The sequence below is a fragment of the Balaenoptera acutorostrata genome, chromosome 20, assembly GCF_949987535.1.
Source record: "Balaenoptera acutorostrata chromosome 20, mBalAcu1.1, whole genome shotgun sequence".
NCBI classification, from domain to species: domain Eukaryota; kingdom Metazoa; phylum Chordata; class Mammalia; order Artiodactyla; family Balaenopteridae; genus Balaenoptera; species Balaenoptera acutorostrata.
Window position 1 is genome coordinate 51,848,277 of NC_080083.1, and position 12,931 is coordinate 51,861,207.

The 12,931-nt window shown below is 61.8% G+C and overlaps 1 protein-coding gene across 4 annotated transcripts; it reads right to left on the reverse strand.

Moving 5' to 3' along the window:
- Window positions 1–2,773: 2,773 nt before the first annotated feature.
- Window positions 2,774–12,402, reverse strand: GCGR (glucagon receptor). 4 transcript variants are annotated; one of them, XM_057535223.1, is made up of 15 exons: window positions 12,240–12,402; window positions 10,893–11,004; window positions 7,856–8,025; window positions 7,657–7,759; window positions 6,801–6,908; window positions 6,598–6,719; window positions 6,406–6,512; window positions 6,176–6,332; window positions 5,929–6,088; window positions 5,796–5,856; window positions 5,443–5,512; window positions 5,030–5,118; window positions 4,745–4,883; window positions 4,625–4,666; window positions 2,774–4,282 (listed from the first exon to the last, which is right to left on the reverse strand). In XM_057535223.1, the coding sequence occupies exons 3-15, from the start codon at window positions 7,913–7,915 to the stop codon at window positions 4,061–4,063; spliced, it is 1,440 nt and encodes a 479-aa protein (XP_057391206.1). In that variant the 5' UTR covers window positions 7,916–8,025; window positions 10,893–11,004; window positions 12,240–12,402; the 3' UTR covers window positions 2,774–4,060. The 4 variants fall into 4 exon arrangements, with proteins under 4 accessions (XP_057391206.1, XP_007185929.2, XP_057391207.1 ...); XM_007185867.2 differs by lacking the exon at window positions 10,893–11,004; XM_057535224.1 differs by lacking the exons at window positions 10,893–11,004; window positions 12,240–12,402 and adding an exon at window positions 12,150–12,204.
- Between the last annotated feature and the right edge of the window lie 529 nt (window positions 12,403–12,931).

The window sequence follows — 12,931 nt, forward strand, 5'->3', positions numbered from 1 at the left end:
GAGGAAATGGTGACCTCTTGTAGGAGAATGGTCTTAATCTGATTTTTAAGCTTTTACTATTAATCAAAATCTGAATTTAGTAAGTACTTCCTGAGCATGTATCCTGAGCATGTATCCTGAGCATGTTCATGTATATTGAGCATGAACAACAATTCCCTAATGTCATCTAACACCCAGTCCATAGTCCCCTAGTGTCTAAAATAATATATTCCACATGGGTTATAGACTCAGAATAGGAAGGCCAAGTGCATCGGCTGAATCTGCTTGATGCGTCCCTTAAGTCCTTCTTAGTCACAGTACCTCCTCCCACATTTCCCCTCTATTTATGAGTGAAGATCCGCTGGGTACTTGATGTTGGAGTTTCCCAAACTCTGGTTTTCACTGGTTGCATCTTTGTAGCATTAACAGACTCCTTTGTCCCCTGCATTTCTGTAAACTGAAGTGAGATATGGATGCTCGATGGGATTCATTGGAGAAAACTTTGGATGTAAAGGGATCGCTCTGGTTGCTGTGTTGAGAATAGGCTGCAGGGTTCAGGGTGGAAGCGGGGAGACCTGTCAGGAGGGCTACCTCAAGTGAATCGTGGGAGGAAGAAGCTGGGTGAGGGGGCAGGTAAGGAGCTTGATATGGACTGTGGAATTTAAGTTGCCATTGGATGTCTGAGTGGAGGTGCCAAGAGGGAAGCTGAGTCTCGAGTGGATTTGGGAGGGCCACAGAGGTTGGAGATATATTTTGGGAGTAATTTGAATATTGGTGCTTTTTTTTAAGGTTGATAAAGAAGGGAGGAGGGTGGGACCTGATCCCGGGGCACTGCACTCAGGGAGAGGAGGAGGAAGCAGGACCAGGGACTGAGAGCAAGGTCAGAGAAAGGGCAGGTGGGGGAGGACCTGGGGCTGAAGGCTGCCATAGTGTCCAGGAGGAGGCCGAGGCAGTCAGAGTTCGGCTAGTTGCAGCCCTCAGACTTCTCCTCCCACCCTCTCACCTAGAGGCAACCATTTTCAACTTTTCTGCTGATTCTTTGGTTTGTATTTCTATTTCTAAATAGCATACATGAACTGTTACTTATTGGTTTTCCCATTTCATTCTGTCCCCCACTCCCACTACACACGTGCTCTTACCATCCACTATCCTCCCTAGATCTTTTTTTTCCTCTCATAACTTTGGTTACATCAGTGTTGAGTATTTACATGATGATGTCTGTGTATTTGGAGATGAGCCTTGTGGTAAATTGTGATCTTTTTTCTGCCCAGCTTTTTGTTTTCCTTGAAGTTATTAATTGCCTTTTTTTTTCATTTGCTCAGTTTTCTATGTACTAACACTAAGTCCTGAACTCTCCACCAGGTCATCTAAATCTCCTCTCAATGTGTTCAGTCACTTTGATCCCCTTGAGGGTGTCTCTCCTGTACTTTTGCCCTGCTTGAGGCTCCCTCCCCCCAGTGACCCACTCTGCCTGGCACACAGCTGCCATCCTGGGGATGCCCCTCAACTCTCCTAGGTTTGATCAGTGTTTATTGTAGTCCATGTTTTCCTCTTTCTTGGTCTCCACACTCATTTTAGTAGCATGCATGTGGAGAGACACACACACACACACAAGTACGTGCTGGGTGGTTCCCATGCATTCTTTTAGGGGAAGGGCCTGAGATTTGGACTGGGGTCGAGCTGGGAAGGGAAGTAGAGATGGCGAAGGGGCAGAGGGCCTGGAGTGTTCGTCTTCCTGAATGGAGGGTGATGCTGTGTGGGTGCTGGGCCCTGTGTTAGAAAGTCAGGTTCCGGGACTTCCCTGGTGGTCCAGTGGGTAAGACTGCACGCTCCCAATGCAGGGGGCCTGCGTTCGATCCCTGGTCAGGGACCTAGATCCCACATGCATGCCGCAACTAAGAGTTCGCATGCTACAACTAAGAAGTCCGCATGCCACAACTAAGAAGTCCGCATGACGCAACGAAGACCCGGTGCATCCAAAATAAATTAAAAAAAATAAAAAATAAAAAAAAAAAAAAGAAAGTCAGGTTCCCCCACCATCCCACCTGCAGGACGGCCTGGTCGGAGCCAATGTTTATTGGCTGGATGAGCCCAGCCCCTTCCAGGCCTCCACCTCCACTCCTGACTCCACCGGCCTGCTCCAGTTCCCTTGGGGACAGGGACAGGGTGAAGGAGGACAAGGGCAGAGGGAGTCAGGATGGGGAGGGCTGTCAGGAGGCCCCTAGGTGAGCGGCACACCTGCAGGGCAGTCACCAACCCTGAGCTCAGCTGGCGTGAAGGAGAACTTGTGCCCTCCCTGTGCTAGGCTTCTGGGCATGGAGGGCTGGCAGGGGTGCCCCTGTGGGCAGGGGCTCAAAGGAGCACAAGGGCCTGGGGAGCCTGGGATGAGAGGTGACCTGAAGCCTCAAGGTCAGGGGTCTCAGGTCCTCAAAGGTGCAGCCAGCCACACTGCCTCCCTGCCCTGCAGTCCCCACCGATCATAGTAACATCGCTTCTCACCTGGGCCGCAGGAGAGCCCAATCTACCTTAACTCACCTCCTGCCCCTCCGTCCCTGCCATATCCGGTGGCACGAGGTGAGGGCCCCCTCAGGAGGGCCCCAGTGCCTGGAAGGTGAGTAATTCTATTTACCTTTCCTGAGAGGCCTCCTGTCCTTTCATTTGCTGCAATTAGCTCAGCTCTGCCTGAGCAGCTTCAGCCCACGTGGCTGGGCAGGGACTGTGGACACCCCCTCCGCCAGGTCCCAGCAGTCACCCCCCACCAGGTCCTAGGAGCAGGGCCGCCTGGCTGGCCCGTTTGGCTTGTGCTCTTGGCTTTTGTGGCCCCTTCCTCTTTTGACAGCGCCCCTGCTCCTCCCTCCCTCCACGCACACCCCCAACCAGGCATCATGGCACCGGACACAAGGGGCGCTCTTCAGGGGTGACTACAGTCCCCACACTGCTTCTGCACTTGCCTCCACCCTCTGCATCAGATGCACCGCGCCCCGGGGGGCAGCGTGGACTCAGGGCGCACCACTTGGCTCTTCCTGCGTGAGTGCCAGCCCTCGCTGACTGCCAAGCAGGGTGCCCACCCGCCAGGCAATGGGCAGCACCCTCGCGCACAGCTGCCCTTCCGCATGCGCCTGGAGCAGCAAGGACTGCAGTGATTCTCTGTGAAGTGGCTGTGTTGGGCTGTGCCTCAGTCTTTGGAAAACTGTGCTGTGCCTGCACTTGGACGGTCTCGATTTTGGGGGTCCATCTCTCCCCGCTTCAGTCGGCTACATGGGCTGCGGGTTGCTGGGGTGGCTAGAGTTGGGATGAAGCAGAGGCCAGTTGAGGACATCCAGTTCTGGATTATCTAGTTCTGGATTAGCCAGTGATGCCCTTGCTGGGCCTGAGTCCAGCCCCGGCTTCGGCTCTAGCAGGGAACCAGGGGTGTTCATGTGGGGTTGGTAGAAGGACTGTGATGTCGGTGGCTTCCCTCGGCCATTGACGCCCTTCATGCCCCTCTGCGGGTGAATGGTGACACTCCAGGGGTTGAGGGGCCAAGACTGAGTGGGGCCCATCCACTCTGGCCCGGGGTGGGGGTGAGCCCACCTGAACTGGGCTGGGGACAGCACGTGCTGGTGGGGCACCACCAGCCACCACTCACACCCTCAGTGGTTCCAGCTCCAATTCACCTGTATGATGGGGCAACAAGGAGAAGTCTAGAAGGAGCAAGCCAGCACGGGCCGTCCACGGCTGCTCCCTTCTCACGGGGAGGGCCTGGGCCCAGCCGGCCCCTCTCCTCCAGCCCAGCTCTCCACCCAGGGTGAGCACAGAGCTCTTTATTGTTGGAGGACACATGTCTTCTCTAACTCAGACACACTGACACACACGGGGACACACGGGCATGCATTCACAGAACAGCTTCCCCGCCACACCCCCTCCCCCACCCCTCGGCACAGAGCAGGTGCCCCTCAGACCACCACACTGGGGAACATGTGGACAGCGGGGCGCTGTCTGGCTCCCATGCTCTCGCCTCCATTGGGCATCAGTTCTGGATTGTCCAGTGATGCCCTCTCTGGGCACCTGAGTCCAGCCACAGCTGGCGTTCCAGGGGGCTTCAGAAGGGGTTCTCAGCCAATCCAGGGAGGCTGCCAGCCAAGTGGGTCTCCGCAGAGGGGTCCTGGCTAGTCCTGTTGCTGCCACCGCCCCTCGAGAGCAGCAGCTTCTCACTGGGGGGGCCACCAGTGGGCCTGGCCGTGTGGCTGCCGACATGGCGCTCCTCCTGCAGTGCTTTGCCCTCGCGCCAGCGGTGCCAGCGCCGCAGCAACTCCGACTGCACCTGGGGTGGGCAGGCGGGTCGGGCCAGTCCCAGGGCCTGCCCATGCCACCCTCTCAGGATCCCCAACCCCTTGGCCCTGGGTGTGGAGCCAGGCAGGCTCTGTCACCACAGAACGCTGGGGTCTGGGAACACCTGGGGGCCCCCTCACCCTCAGGTGCACTCCATGAGGACGGGCTGAGGCGGACCCATCTCAGCAGGCCTGACACCCAGTGTCCTGGAAACTGAGCCCAGTAAGTGCAGGTGGACACGAAGGGCTCACACCCCTGAGGGGTGGGGCCAGGGTGTCTACACTCCCCCTGACCCCAACCCCAGGGCTGGTTCCAGACCCACTCCCCCACCTACCTCCTTGTTGAGGAAACAGTAGAGAACAGCCACCAGCAGGCCCTGGAGAGATGTGGGAGGTCAGGGCTGCACCCAGGCTGGCCTGGGGGTTGGGCGGTTGCTTAAGGGGCGGGCAGGCACCTGGAAGGAGCTGAGGAAGAGGTCGAAGAAGAGCTTGGCGGAGCGCAGGGTGCCCTGGGCATGCTCGTCGGTCACAAAGGCAAACACCACCTCGTGGACCCCCAACAGGGGGATGAGGGTCAGCGTGGATTTGGCCAGCCTGCGGGGGCAGAGACTGAGCCACCGGCCCAGCATGCCCCCCGGGGCTCTGGTGCCCCCACCCCCACCTACACTCCCTCTGGCCCCCGGGGGTGTGCAGGTCCGCAAGCCGCCTGGCGCCCTCCCACTCCCAACGCCCACACCCACCGGAATTTGTAGTCAGTATAGCGCATCTGATGGGCTCGCAGCTTGACCACCAGGAGGTGAAGGATGCGGATGAAGATGAAGAAGTTGATCTGTGTGTGTGTGGGACACAGCTCAGGGCAGCTCCTGGCCCCCACCTGTCCCTCCTGGAGGTGGGCCTGGCAGCCAGGCAGACCCTGGCTCCTGGGGCCCTGGGGCTGTGGGCACCCAGTCAAGGATGGACAGCCTGGCCCAAGGCCCAGGGCGCCAGCCAGTGTCCTGGGTGAGTGCCAGGCCTCCCTCCCTGTCCACCCAGGCAGGATGCTGTCCGTCTCCTCGGGCTGCTGCAGGCCGATGAGGAAGGAAGGGGCTGGGGGGCTAAGTCCAGCAGCCTCCCGGCCCTCCCTGCGGTGCCAGCAGGTGCCTCATTTCCTCACCAGGATGGCCAGGAAGACGGGGAAGCGCAGGATCCACCAGAAGCCCATGTTGTCATTGCTGGTCCAGCACCTGCAGGGTGGGGCCTGCTCATGTCCTGGCAGCCCCACAGATCCCCGCCCCCTGATTCCTTGGGATCTAATTAGTGCCTCAGGAAAAGAAGGGAAATAATTACCAATGACCTCCACCCCCGGGGAACCAGGTTTGCTTAGCGCCCCCCACTGCCTCTGGCCAGAGACCCCTGAGCCACTCCCACACTCTAGCCACATGGCCATTCCCCACGGGGCCAGCCTAGCACCTCCCAGCCAGGAGAGGTGAACCCCCCTGCTGGCCCACCCTCCAGTCAGATACTCACTGGATGTTCTCAAACAGACACTTGACCACCACCCAGGGGGTGACGAACAGCATGGGGGCACCTGTGGGGGAGAACAGCTGTGGTCCCGTGGCCCCGGCCAGCCCGCCGGCCCCCCGCACACCGGCCCACTCACCCCAGCCGATGCCCAGGTAGAGGGGGAAGCAGCTCCTTTCAGGGATGGTGGCGAAGCCCAGCAGGCTGTGCAAGTACACGCCCTCCACCAGCAGCCAGCAGTAGTTGGCCACGACGCCGTACTGCATGAACACCGCGGCCACCCGGCAGCCGGCCACTGCCTGGCCGCGGGGGCAGCATGAGTGTGGGCCTCCCAGCTGCCTGCCACCCAGGGCCTAGAGGCCAAGAGGCCGGATCTGGGAGCTCACCCCGTCACTCAGCCAGATGCTCACGCTGAGGTCGTCCCCAATCCTCTGGCTGTAGCGGGTCTTGAGCAGCGTGTCAATGACTAGCACAGAGCTGGCCTTGAGCACAAAGGACGCGAACAGGTTCACGTGGATGTAGTTTCGGGTGCAGTGCAGCTTGCTGTGGGGACAGCGAGTCAGTCCCCGCCCACCCTGCCCACTGGGGCCCCCCATGAGCAGGGCGGTGGGCATACCTGAGGCCTAGCAGGATGGCCAGGGCTAGGAGCAGGGCCCCCAGGGACAGGGAGTAGCCCACGGTGTACATCACCTGGAAGCTGCTGTACATCTTGGCCACCTCCTTCTGCAAATCGCAGTGGCCAGTCAGGGCTGGAGAGGGCCATCTCGCCCCTCCCCACAAGCCCCCACTGCACCTGCCGTGGGCTGACCTGGACCTCAAGCTCCTTGTCGTCCATCTGGCACTGGGAGGCATTTCGCCATGGCTGCCCCCGCGGCCCACGTACCCACTGCCCATCAGGCCCACATCTCTTGAAGACGAGGCGGTGCTGCACTGCGGGGGCAGGCTCTGGTCAGCGCCCCGCCCCTGGGCTGAGCCCCCTCTGCCAACCCCCCACATCCCTGCTGTGGTTACCTTTGTGGTGCCAGGGCAGGTACCAGGGGCAGGAGATGTTGGCTGTGGTGTTGGGAGGGGTGTCCGGCCAGCAGGAATATTTGTCAAAGGTTCTATTACAGACCAGCTCTGCAGAGGCGGGGACAGGGTTGCTCCTCAGCAGGGCCTGGCCCGCATAGCCCCCTGTTGCACGCTCTCTGCGCCCCAGGAAGCAGCCTCCCAGGTCTCCCTGACCATCCTGCCTGTCCTGACGCCCCTGTCCAGCCTGGTCCTGAGCTCCAGCTCTGCCCGGCCACCTCCCCTCAGATACTCCACATCTCCACCCAGGGTCTTCCGTCTTCCTAGTGCCCTTCTAGCAGCACTTCCATCTCTGGAGGCTGAACCCCAATTCTTTTGGCATCCTTCTGGGCCCAGCACCAGCCCCCTCCCTCCCCCAAACAATGGCTTGGCCTCCCAGGCAGCTCCTCCTGCCCCAATCTCTCTCTTTGCACCTGAGTGATCTTCAGAACTTGTCCAGAACGCTGTACCCCAGTCTGCCTGAGCCCTCCAAATAATGGCCCATCTCCTTCCCCCTCACCAGGCCTGGTGCCCTCTGTCTGCCCCTCTCGGTCCACCTCCCCCACACACTGTCTGCCTCCTGGGCCACGAGGCTTTGCTGCATGGGAGGAAAGACGGTGTCCAGGCCCTGGGCCTGCAGGGTGCCCAGCAGCAGGGGAGGGTCACGAAACACCCCAGTTCTGGGGCAGTTCTACCATTTCTTAAATGTCCTGGTCTGTGGCCCTGGGCTAGTCACCAGCTTCTCTATGGCCCAATTTCCTCACCTGTAAATGGTGGGTGGGGTTGGGGGGACAGGACTCAGGCCGAAGGCGGGGCTCACCAGTTGGGGGGGGCAGAAGGCTCAGGTTGTGGAGACACTGGTCGCCATAGAGCTTCCACTTCTCAAACAGGAAGTCCATCACCTGAGCGGAGGGGGCCTGCGGCTGGGGGTACAGATGGACGGACAGAGGGGACAGACTGGCGTCAGCATGAGGGGCAGGCAGGCTGGTGGGACGGGGGGCACTGGCAGCAGTGCTCACCTGGCAGGCCAGCAGCAGAAGCAGGAGGAGGTGGGGGCAGTGTGGCAGGATGGGGGGCATGCCTCTGGGCAGCTGCCCCCCACATCTGGCTGGGGTTGCACAGCTGGAGCAAAGAGGTCCTCGTGGGTGCACTCTCCTCTGGGGGCTGCTGAGTATCAGAGCAGCAGGGTCTGTGCAGGGACACCCAGGAGTGAAGAGGCCCAGCTGGTCTCCGTTGTGATCAGCAGGGTGTCCTGCTCCCCTAAAACCATCCCTCTGAGTCTCCAAATCCTACTGACGAAGTGGGAGCTGGGAGGGAGGGGATGCCAGAAGTGGTCACTCTGCCAGTGGCAGGTTGGGGGTCTGGCCCTGCGCCTGGGGGTTCTTCCCAGGGTCCTGGGGGCTGCTCCATCTCACAGCCCGTGGCTGTCTGTGTGGAGGCTCAGACAGTCCCAGAGCCCCTCTCCTACATGTTGGTTAAGCGGCCCCAGTCCTGCCTGGTACCAAAGACGTCAGAGGAGGGAGCAGCCTCCCTAGCTGCCCAACTCCTCCCTTCGGCCCTTGCTATTTTTCCCACCTATTCTTAGCTCCTGGGAAAGTCAGCATGGCAGGCTGGGGCAGGGTACTAGGACCATCCATCACTTGGTCCCCAGGGGCATGGTTATCGAGGTGGCCCTGGGCCAGCTCCCAGACTTGGCAGGGGCCAGGAGTGCCAAGCATATGCTTAGGGTGGTCCCTGTCACACCCATGCCCCCTTGCCCATGACTGGGGTGTCTAGGTGCTCCCCTGGGCCCCGCCCAAGACTCCAGCCGGGCTTCCTGGGTCCCATGGGCCACAGCACACAGGCAGCTGCAGCACATTCCTTTGAGATTAGCACTGCCAGCTGCTGGGGGCTCAGACACAGGACCCCTGCCCTCGTGGTGCCTGCAGGGGGGACCTGAGGTGCCTGGTCCTGTCCGGAGCCTGCATTTGGGGCATAAGCAGCCCCGTAAGTCATCGTGTCACTGCTTCCAGAGTCCATCTTCTGATCCACTGATTCCACAAGGGCAGTAGGGAGGGGCTTCCCTTGGGGCCTAGGGGTGGGGCCCCTAGGAACTACTCATGCAAGCCCCCTTAGGGCTGTGGATGGCATCCTGCCACAGAGTGAGCATGTGATGGACCGATGGATGGACAGATGGACGAAACTGGCTGGCTCGAAGGCAGTGCCTGGGAGAAGCCAGGGAGAAGGTGGGGTCCAGGAGGGATGCAGGCTGTGACTGAAGGTGGAGGGCTCCTGAACAACCCTGAATCTCAGCCTCCTCCCATCAGAGTCCAGATGGGGCCTCATGGGGCCAACTCACGTGGGCTCCTCTTGTGATTCACTCCTCACCCCTAACGGGACCCTGAGATGCCACCACATGGGGTGGGCACCTGGACCATAGCCTGCTGTGGGGCTCCTCACCCCTAACGGGACCCTGAGATGCCACCACATGGGGTGGGCACCTGGACCATAGCCTGCTGTGGGGCTCCTCACCCTGGCCCTTGGGCCACAGCACGGGTCAGGCCTGGTGAGGCACGGCCCAGTAGTCGCTGGTCCCCAGGCCCTGGTCCAGGTGAGGAGCCAAGGCTTAGGGCTGCGGTGGAAGAGCCAGAGCAGAGGGCCTTCTCAGGGGAGTAGCCCCCAGGCAGGTGGAGGACAAGGGACAATTCAGGTGTCCCCAGCCCAAGGGGCCTTATCTCCTGATTCTTATCAAACAGCCCGGTCTTCTGCCCTGCCCTTGCCCACCGAGGCCACGGAGCCAGGTGGGTGAGGAGCACCGTGCCCAGCTGCTGGAGGAGGGGAGGTGGCTGGGAAGGCTCAGGGAGACAGAGGCAGCCTGAATGGCTAGAGGCTCTGGGGCAGGGCAAGGGGAGAGTGACAAGGGATGGCTGGGGTGGAGTAGACAGTGGAGATGCAGGCAGGGAACATGGGGAGGAAGGATACTGCCCCCTGCCCAGAGGCCCTGCGGCTGGTGGTGAAGGGAGGATGAAGCTGCGGGGATAGTCCAGTGAGGAGCTCCAAGGCAAAACGTCAGCCCCTCAGAGTCCAGCTGGGGTGTGGTGGCCAGGCTGTGCCTCAACTTTCCCATCTGAAAAGTGGGAGTTCACCTTGCTGACCTCCTAGGGCTGTTAGGAGAACCCAGGGTAAGCGGGGCCACACCCAGGCAGCCTGCCTTCCAGCTAGGGTCAGTTAGTCTGGGAACCACAGAGAGAAGCTGAGCCCCGGGGTAGAGGGGAGAGAGGGATGGGCTGCCCTGGGGCCCCTTCTTCACTGCCCCTCCAATGGCAGTCAGAGCAGAGGAATAGGGAGGCCTTTCCATAACACCTACTCCCATCCCTGGTCTGGTATGTGGGGTTGGGAATCCTTGAAGATTCACCCCACACAGTTCAGCACCTACAGGTCACAGGCTGGTACCACAGCTCAGAGCACCTGTGGCCCCACGTCCCTAGGGATCAGGGCCTCAGCACCCCCCCCCCCACCAGTACAAGAGGCAGAGAATGATACCTCTCACTAAGTCTCTGATATAAACACAAGAAGGGGCAGAAGTGGATGAGGCTCCCATGCCTGTTGGGGGGGTACGGGCAAGATATCTAGCCACTTCTCTGAATGAGGACTGGGCAGAGTCTGGGGCTGTGGAACGACTTTCAGCTGTGCAAGGCTGAGGTTCTGAGGTCCCTGCCCTGAGCACCCAGGTGTGAGGCTGCCGCCACAGGAGAGGGTGACATTGCAAGGCCCAGTTCTGGTCCCAGGACCAAGGGTAAATAATTTAACTTCTCAGAGCCTCGGTTTCCCTACTTGAAAAGTCGCTGCCTCCTCAACACCGTGGAGGACAATGAGATTTGCCACTTGAAGGGAAGGACAGATTATCACGTGCAGGCCCCTCCCTTCCGTGGGGGACACTGCAACCCCAGAGGCAGCCTGCCAGCCCCAGGGATAAATATTTGTTGAATGAATGAGGACTGAGACTGGGACGCGGAGGTGCCGCTCCAAGCCTCCCATTGGCCTTGGCGTCAGGGCTGCTGTTTTCCACCTTATTACCCTCCTGGCACGGCACAGGAGCCGGTGGAGGCGGGGGACTACCGGCCAGGGACCAAACCTTCTCCCTTCATGGACCGGGAGGCTTCGCTTCCTCTCTGGCCCTGGACTGCACCTGCCCAGCACAGATAACTCAGGATCAGAGACTCTGGCGGAGTGGGAAGGAGGGCCAGCTTTCCCCCGGCCCCAGCTCACCCACTCCTCTCTTTCCCAGCCCCGTCTTTCCACCACGGGCTGATTGGCCCGTGTTCTGTCTCCCCGCCTGGTAGAACGCACCACTCCTGGGTGCTCAAAGCTCAGCTGTTTCCCCAGTTTCCCCTGGGGATGCCCCAGGACTCCCAGACCTGCAGCTGGGGGAGGGGCCCCCAGGATGGGTGGATCTCCATGGAGGAGAGTGGGGCGCTGGTCACCCCAGCTCCTCCCAGGATCTGAATGGGTGTGGTTGAGGCCTGCCAGCCTCTGATGGGTATGGGGGTGGGGGGTGTTTGTGAAACCAGAGCAAGTAGCGGAAGGTCATGGCCCCACGGCGGGATCGGGGCCACAGGTTGTTGACAAAGCCTGATTCCTGCGTCCTCCTCCCACTCCGTGGGGGTAGGGCGGGCCTGGATGTGGGCCAGGGTGCTACTCCCCCACCAACCCTCATCCCCAGCACAGAAGGGCCGAAAACAGCCCGGACAGGTCCTCGGAGGATGCGGGCGCCCAGACCTCAGGAGTCAGTCCGTTTCTGGTGGGGGCAGAAATCCTGCGGCCCAGAAGTGTGAGTGGGGGCCGCCGGAGAGGAAGGAGCAGGCAGGGCAGTGACCTGCCCTCCCTGCGGATCAAAGTGACAAGTGTAGGCTCCGCGGATGACGCCCCTCGGCCCCTCCGGTGAAACCCGGGTAACCAAGATACTGCTGGGGAGCTTTGGGAAGCAGGGACCCGCTGGAGGGAAGCAGGGCTGCCCCCCGCGCCTCTGGGGGTCTCCGAGGTTCTGTGTATGCGCGGGGCGGGGGGGGGCGGGGAAGCGGGGGTGCTGGAGGGAGGAGTCGGGAGCGGAGAGGGGCAGCAGGACAGCGCGCCTGGCGCTCACAGACACCCCACCCTTTTCCCCGAGACGCTCTCCCCAGGGAGGAGAGGACGGGGGAAGCGCTGAGACCCCCAACCCTCTCAATAGTGCGGAACCAGGTTGACCGTACGAGCTGGAAGGGCGCATCCTGGGGTTGGGAACGGGGTGTCCGACGGGGATGAGGACGGCTACACCCGGGGCCCGAGACCGCCCACCTAAGATAGGGGTCCGCGCCGGCCAGTCCCGCGCTCCCGCCTTCGGCCCCTGGCCGGGAACGTGTCCTCGAGCCTGGCCCAGGTGCTCACCGCGCGCCGCTCCGGCCGCTCCGCGATCCCCGCAGTCCTCCGCGCGCACGGGTCAGGGGCCGGCCGCCGCTCGTCTCCACGGCGCTGCCAGATCAGGGTCGGCGCCGGCTCCACGCCCGCGCCCCGCGCCAGCCGCGAGCAAACTTTCCGGCGGCTACGCTCGGCGGCGGCGGCGGAGGGAGAGGAGGAGGGGGCGGGGGCGGAGGCGGGGGCGGGAGCTGCCCGAGGGTCCCCGCCCGCGCCTCCGCCCTCCTGCCGCGCCTCGGGGAGCGACTGCGGGCCCGGGAGCCCCTGCCCGCAGACCCCTCCCCGCGCACCTGTGCCCGACTCCTGCCTTGCGGACTCCTACCCCACGGGGCCCTCCCCGCGGAACCCGCCCCGCAGAACCCCCAACCCAGAGCTCACTCGGCAGACCCCCGCCCGGGCGACCCGGACCGGCAGACGGCAGCTCCCCGCGGGGACAGCAGCGGTGGATAGACAGGTGCGGTGTGTGGCCGGCGCGCGGCCGGGGGTGGGGGCTGTGACCCCACGCCCCTTCCTCTCGTCTCCTCCGCGTTCCCGGGCCCTCACAGCTTCTTTCCCGGGTACTGATTGCCGGAAGGACTGACCCCCGACTTACCCCGCACCGTGGCTCCTAGGCGACCCTCCCACCGCGCCCAGAGCAGGCTGGACTGGAGTGGGGAAGGGCGGCC

Coding starts and splice junctions, on each gene's coding strand:
- GCGR (XM_007185867.2), bottom strand. CDS start 7,915: ATGCCCCCCATCCTGCCACACTGCCCCCACCTCCTCCTGCTTCTGCTG. Junction 6,513..6,597: donor ACAAGGAGCTTGAGGTCCAG/GTCAGCCCACGG, acceptor TGCGATTTGCAG/AAGGAGGTGGCCAAGATGTA. Junction 4,283..4,624: donor ACTGTTTCCTCAACAAGGAG/GTAGGTGGGGGA, acceptor TGCCCACCCCAG/GTGCAGTCGGAGTTGCTGCG.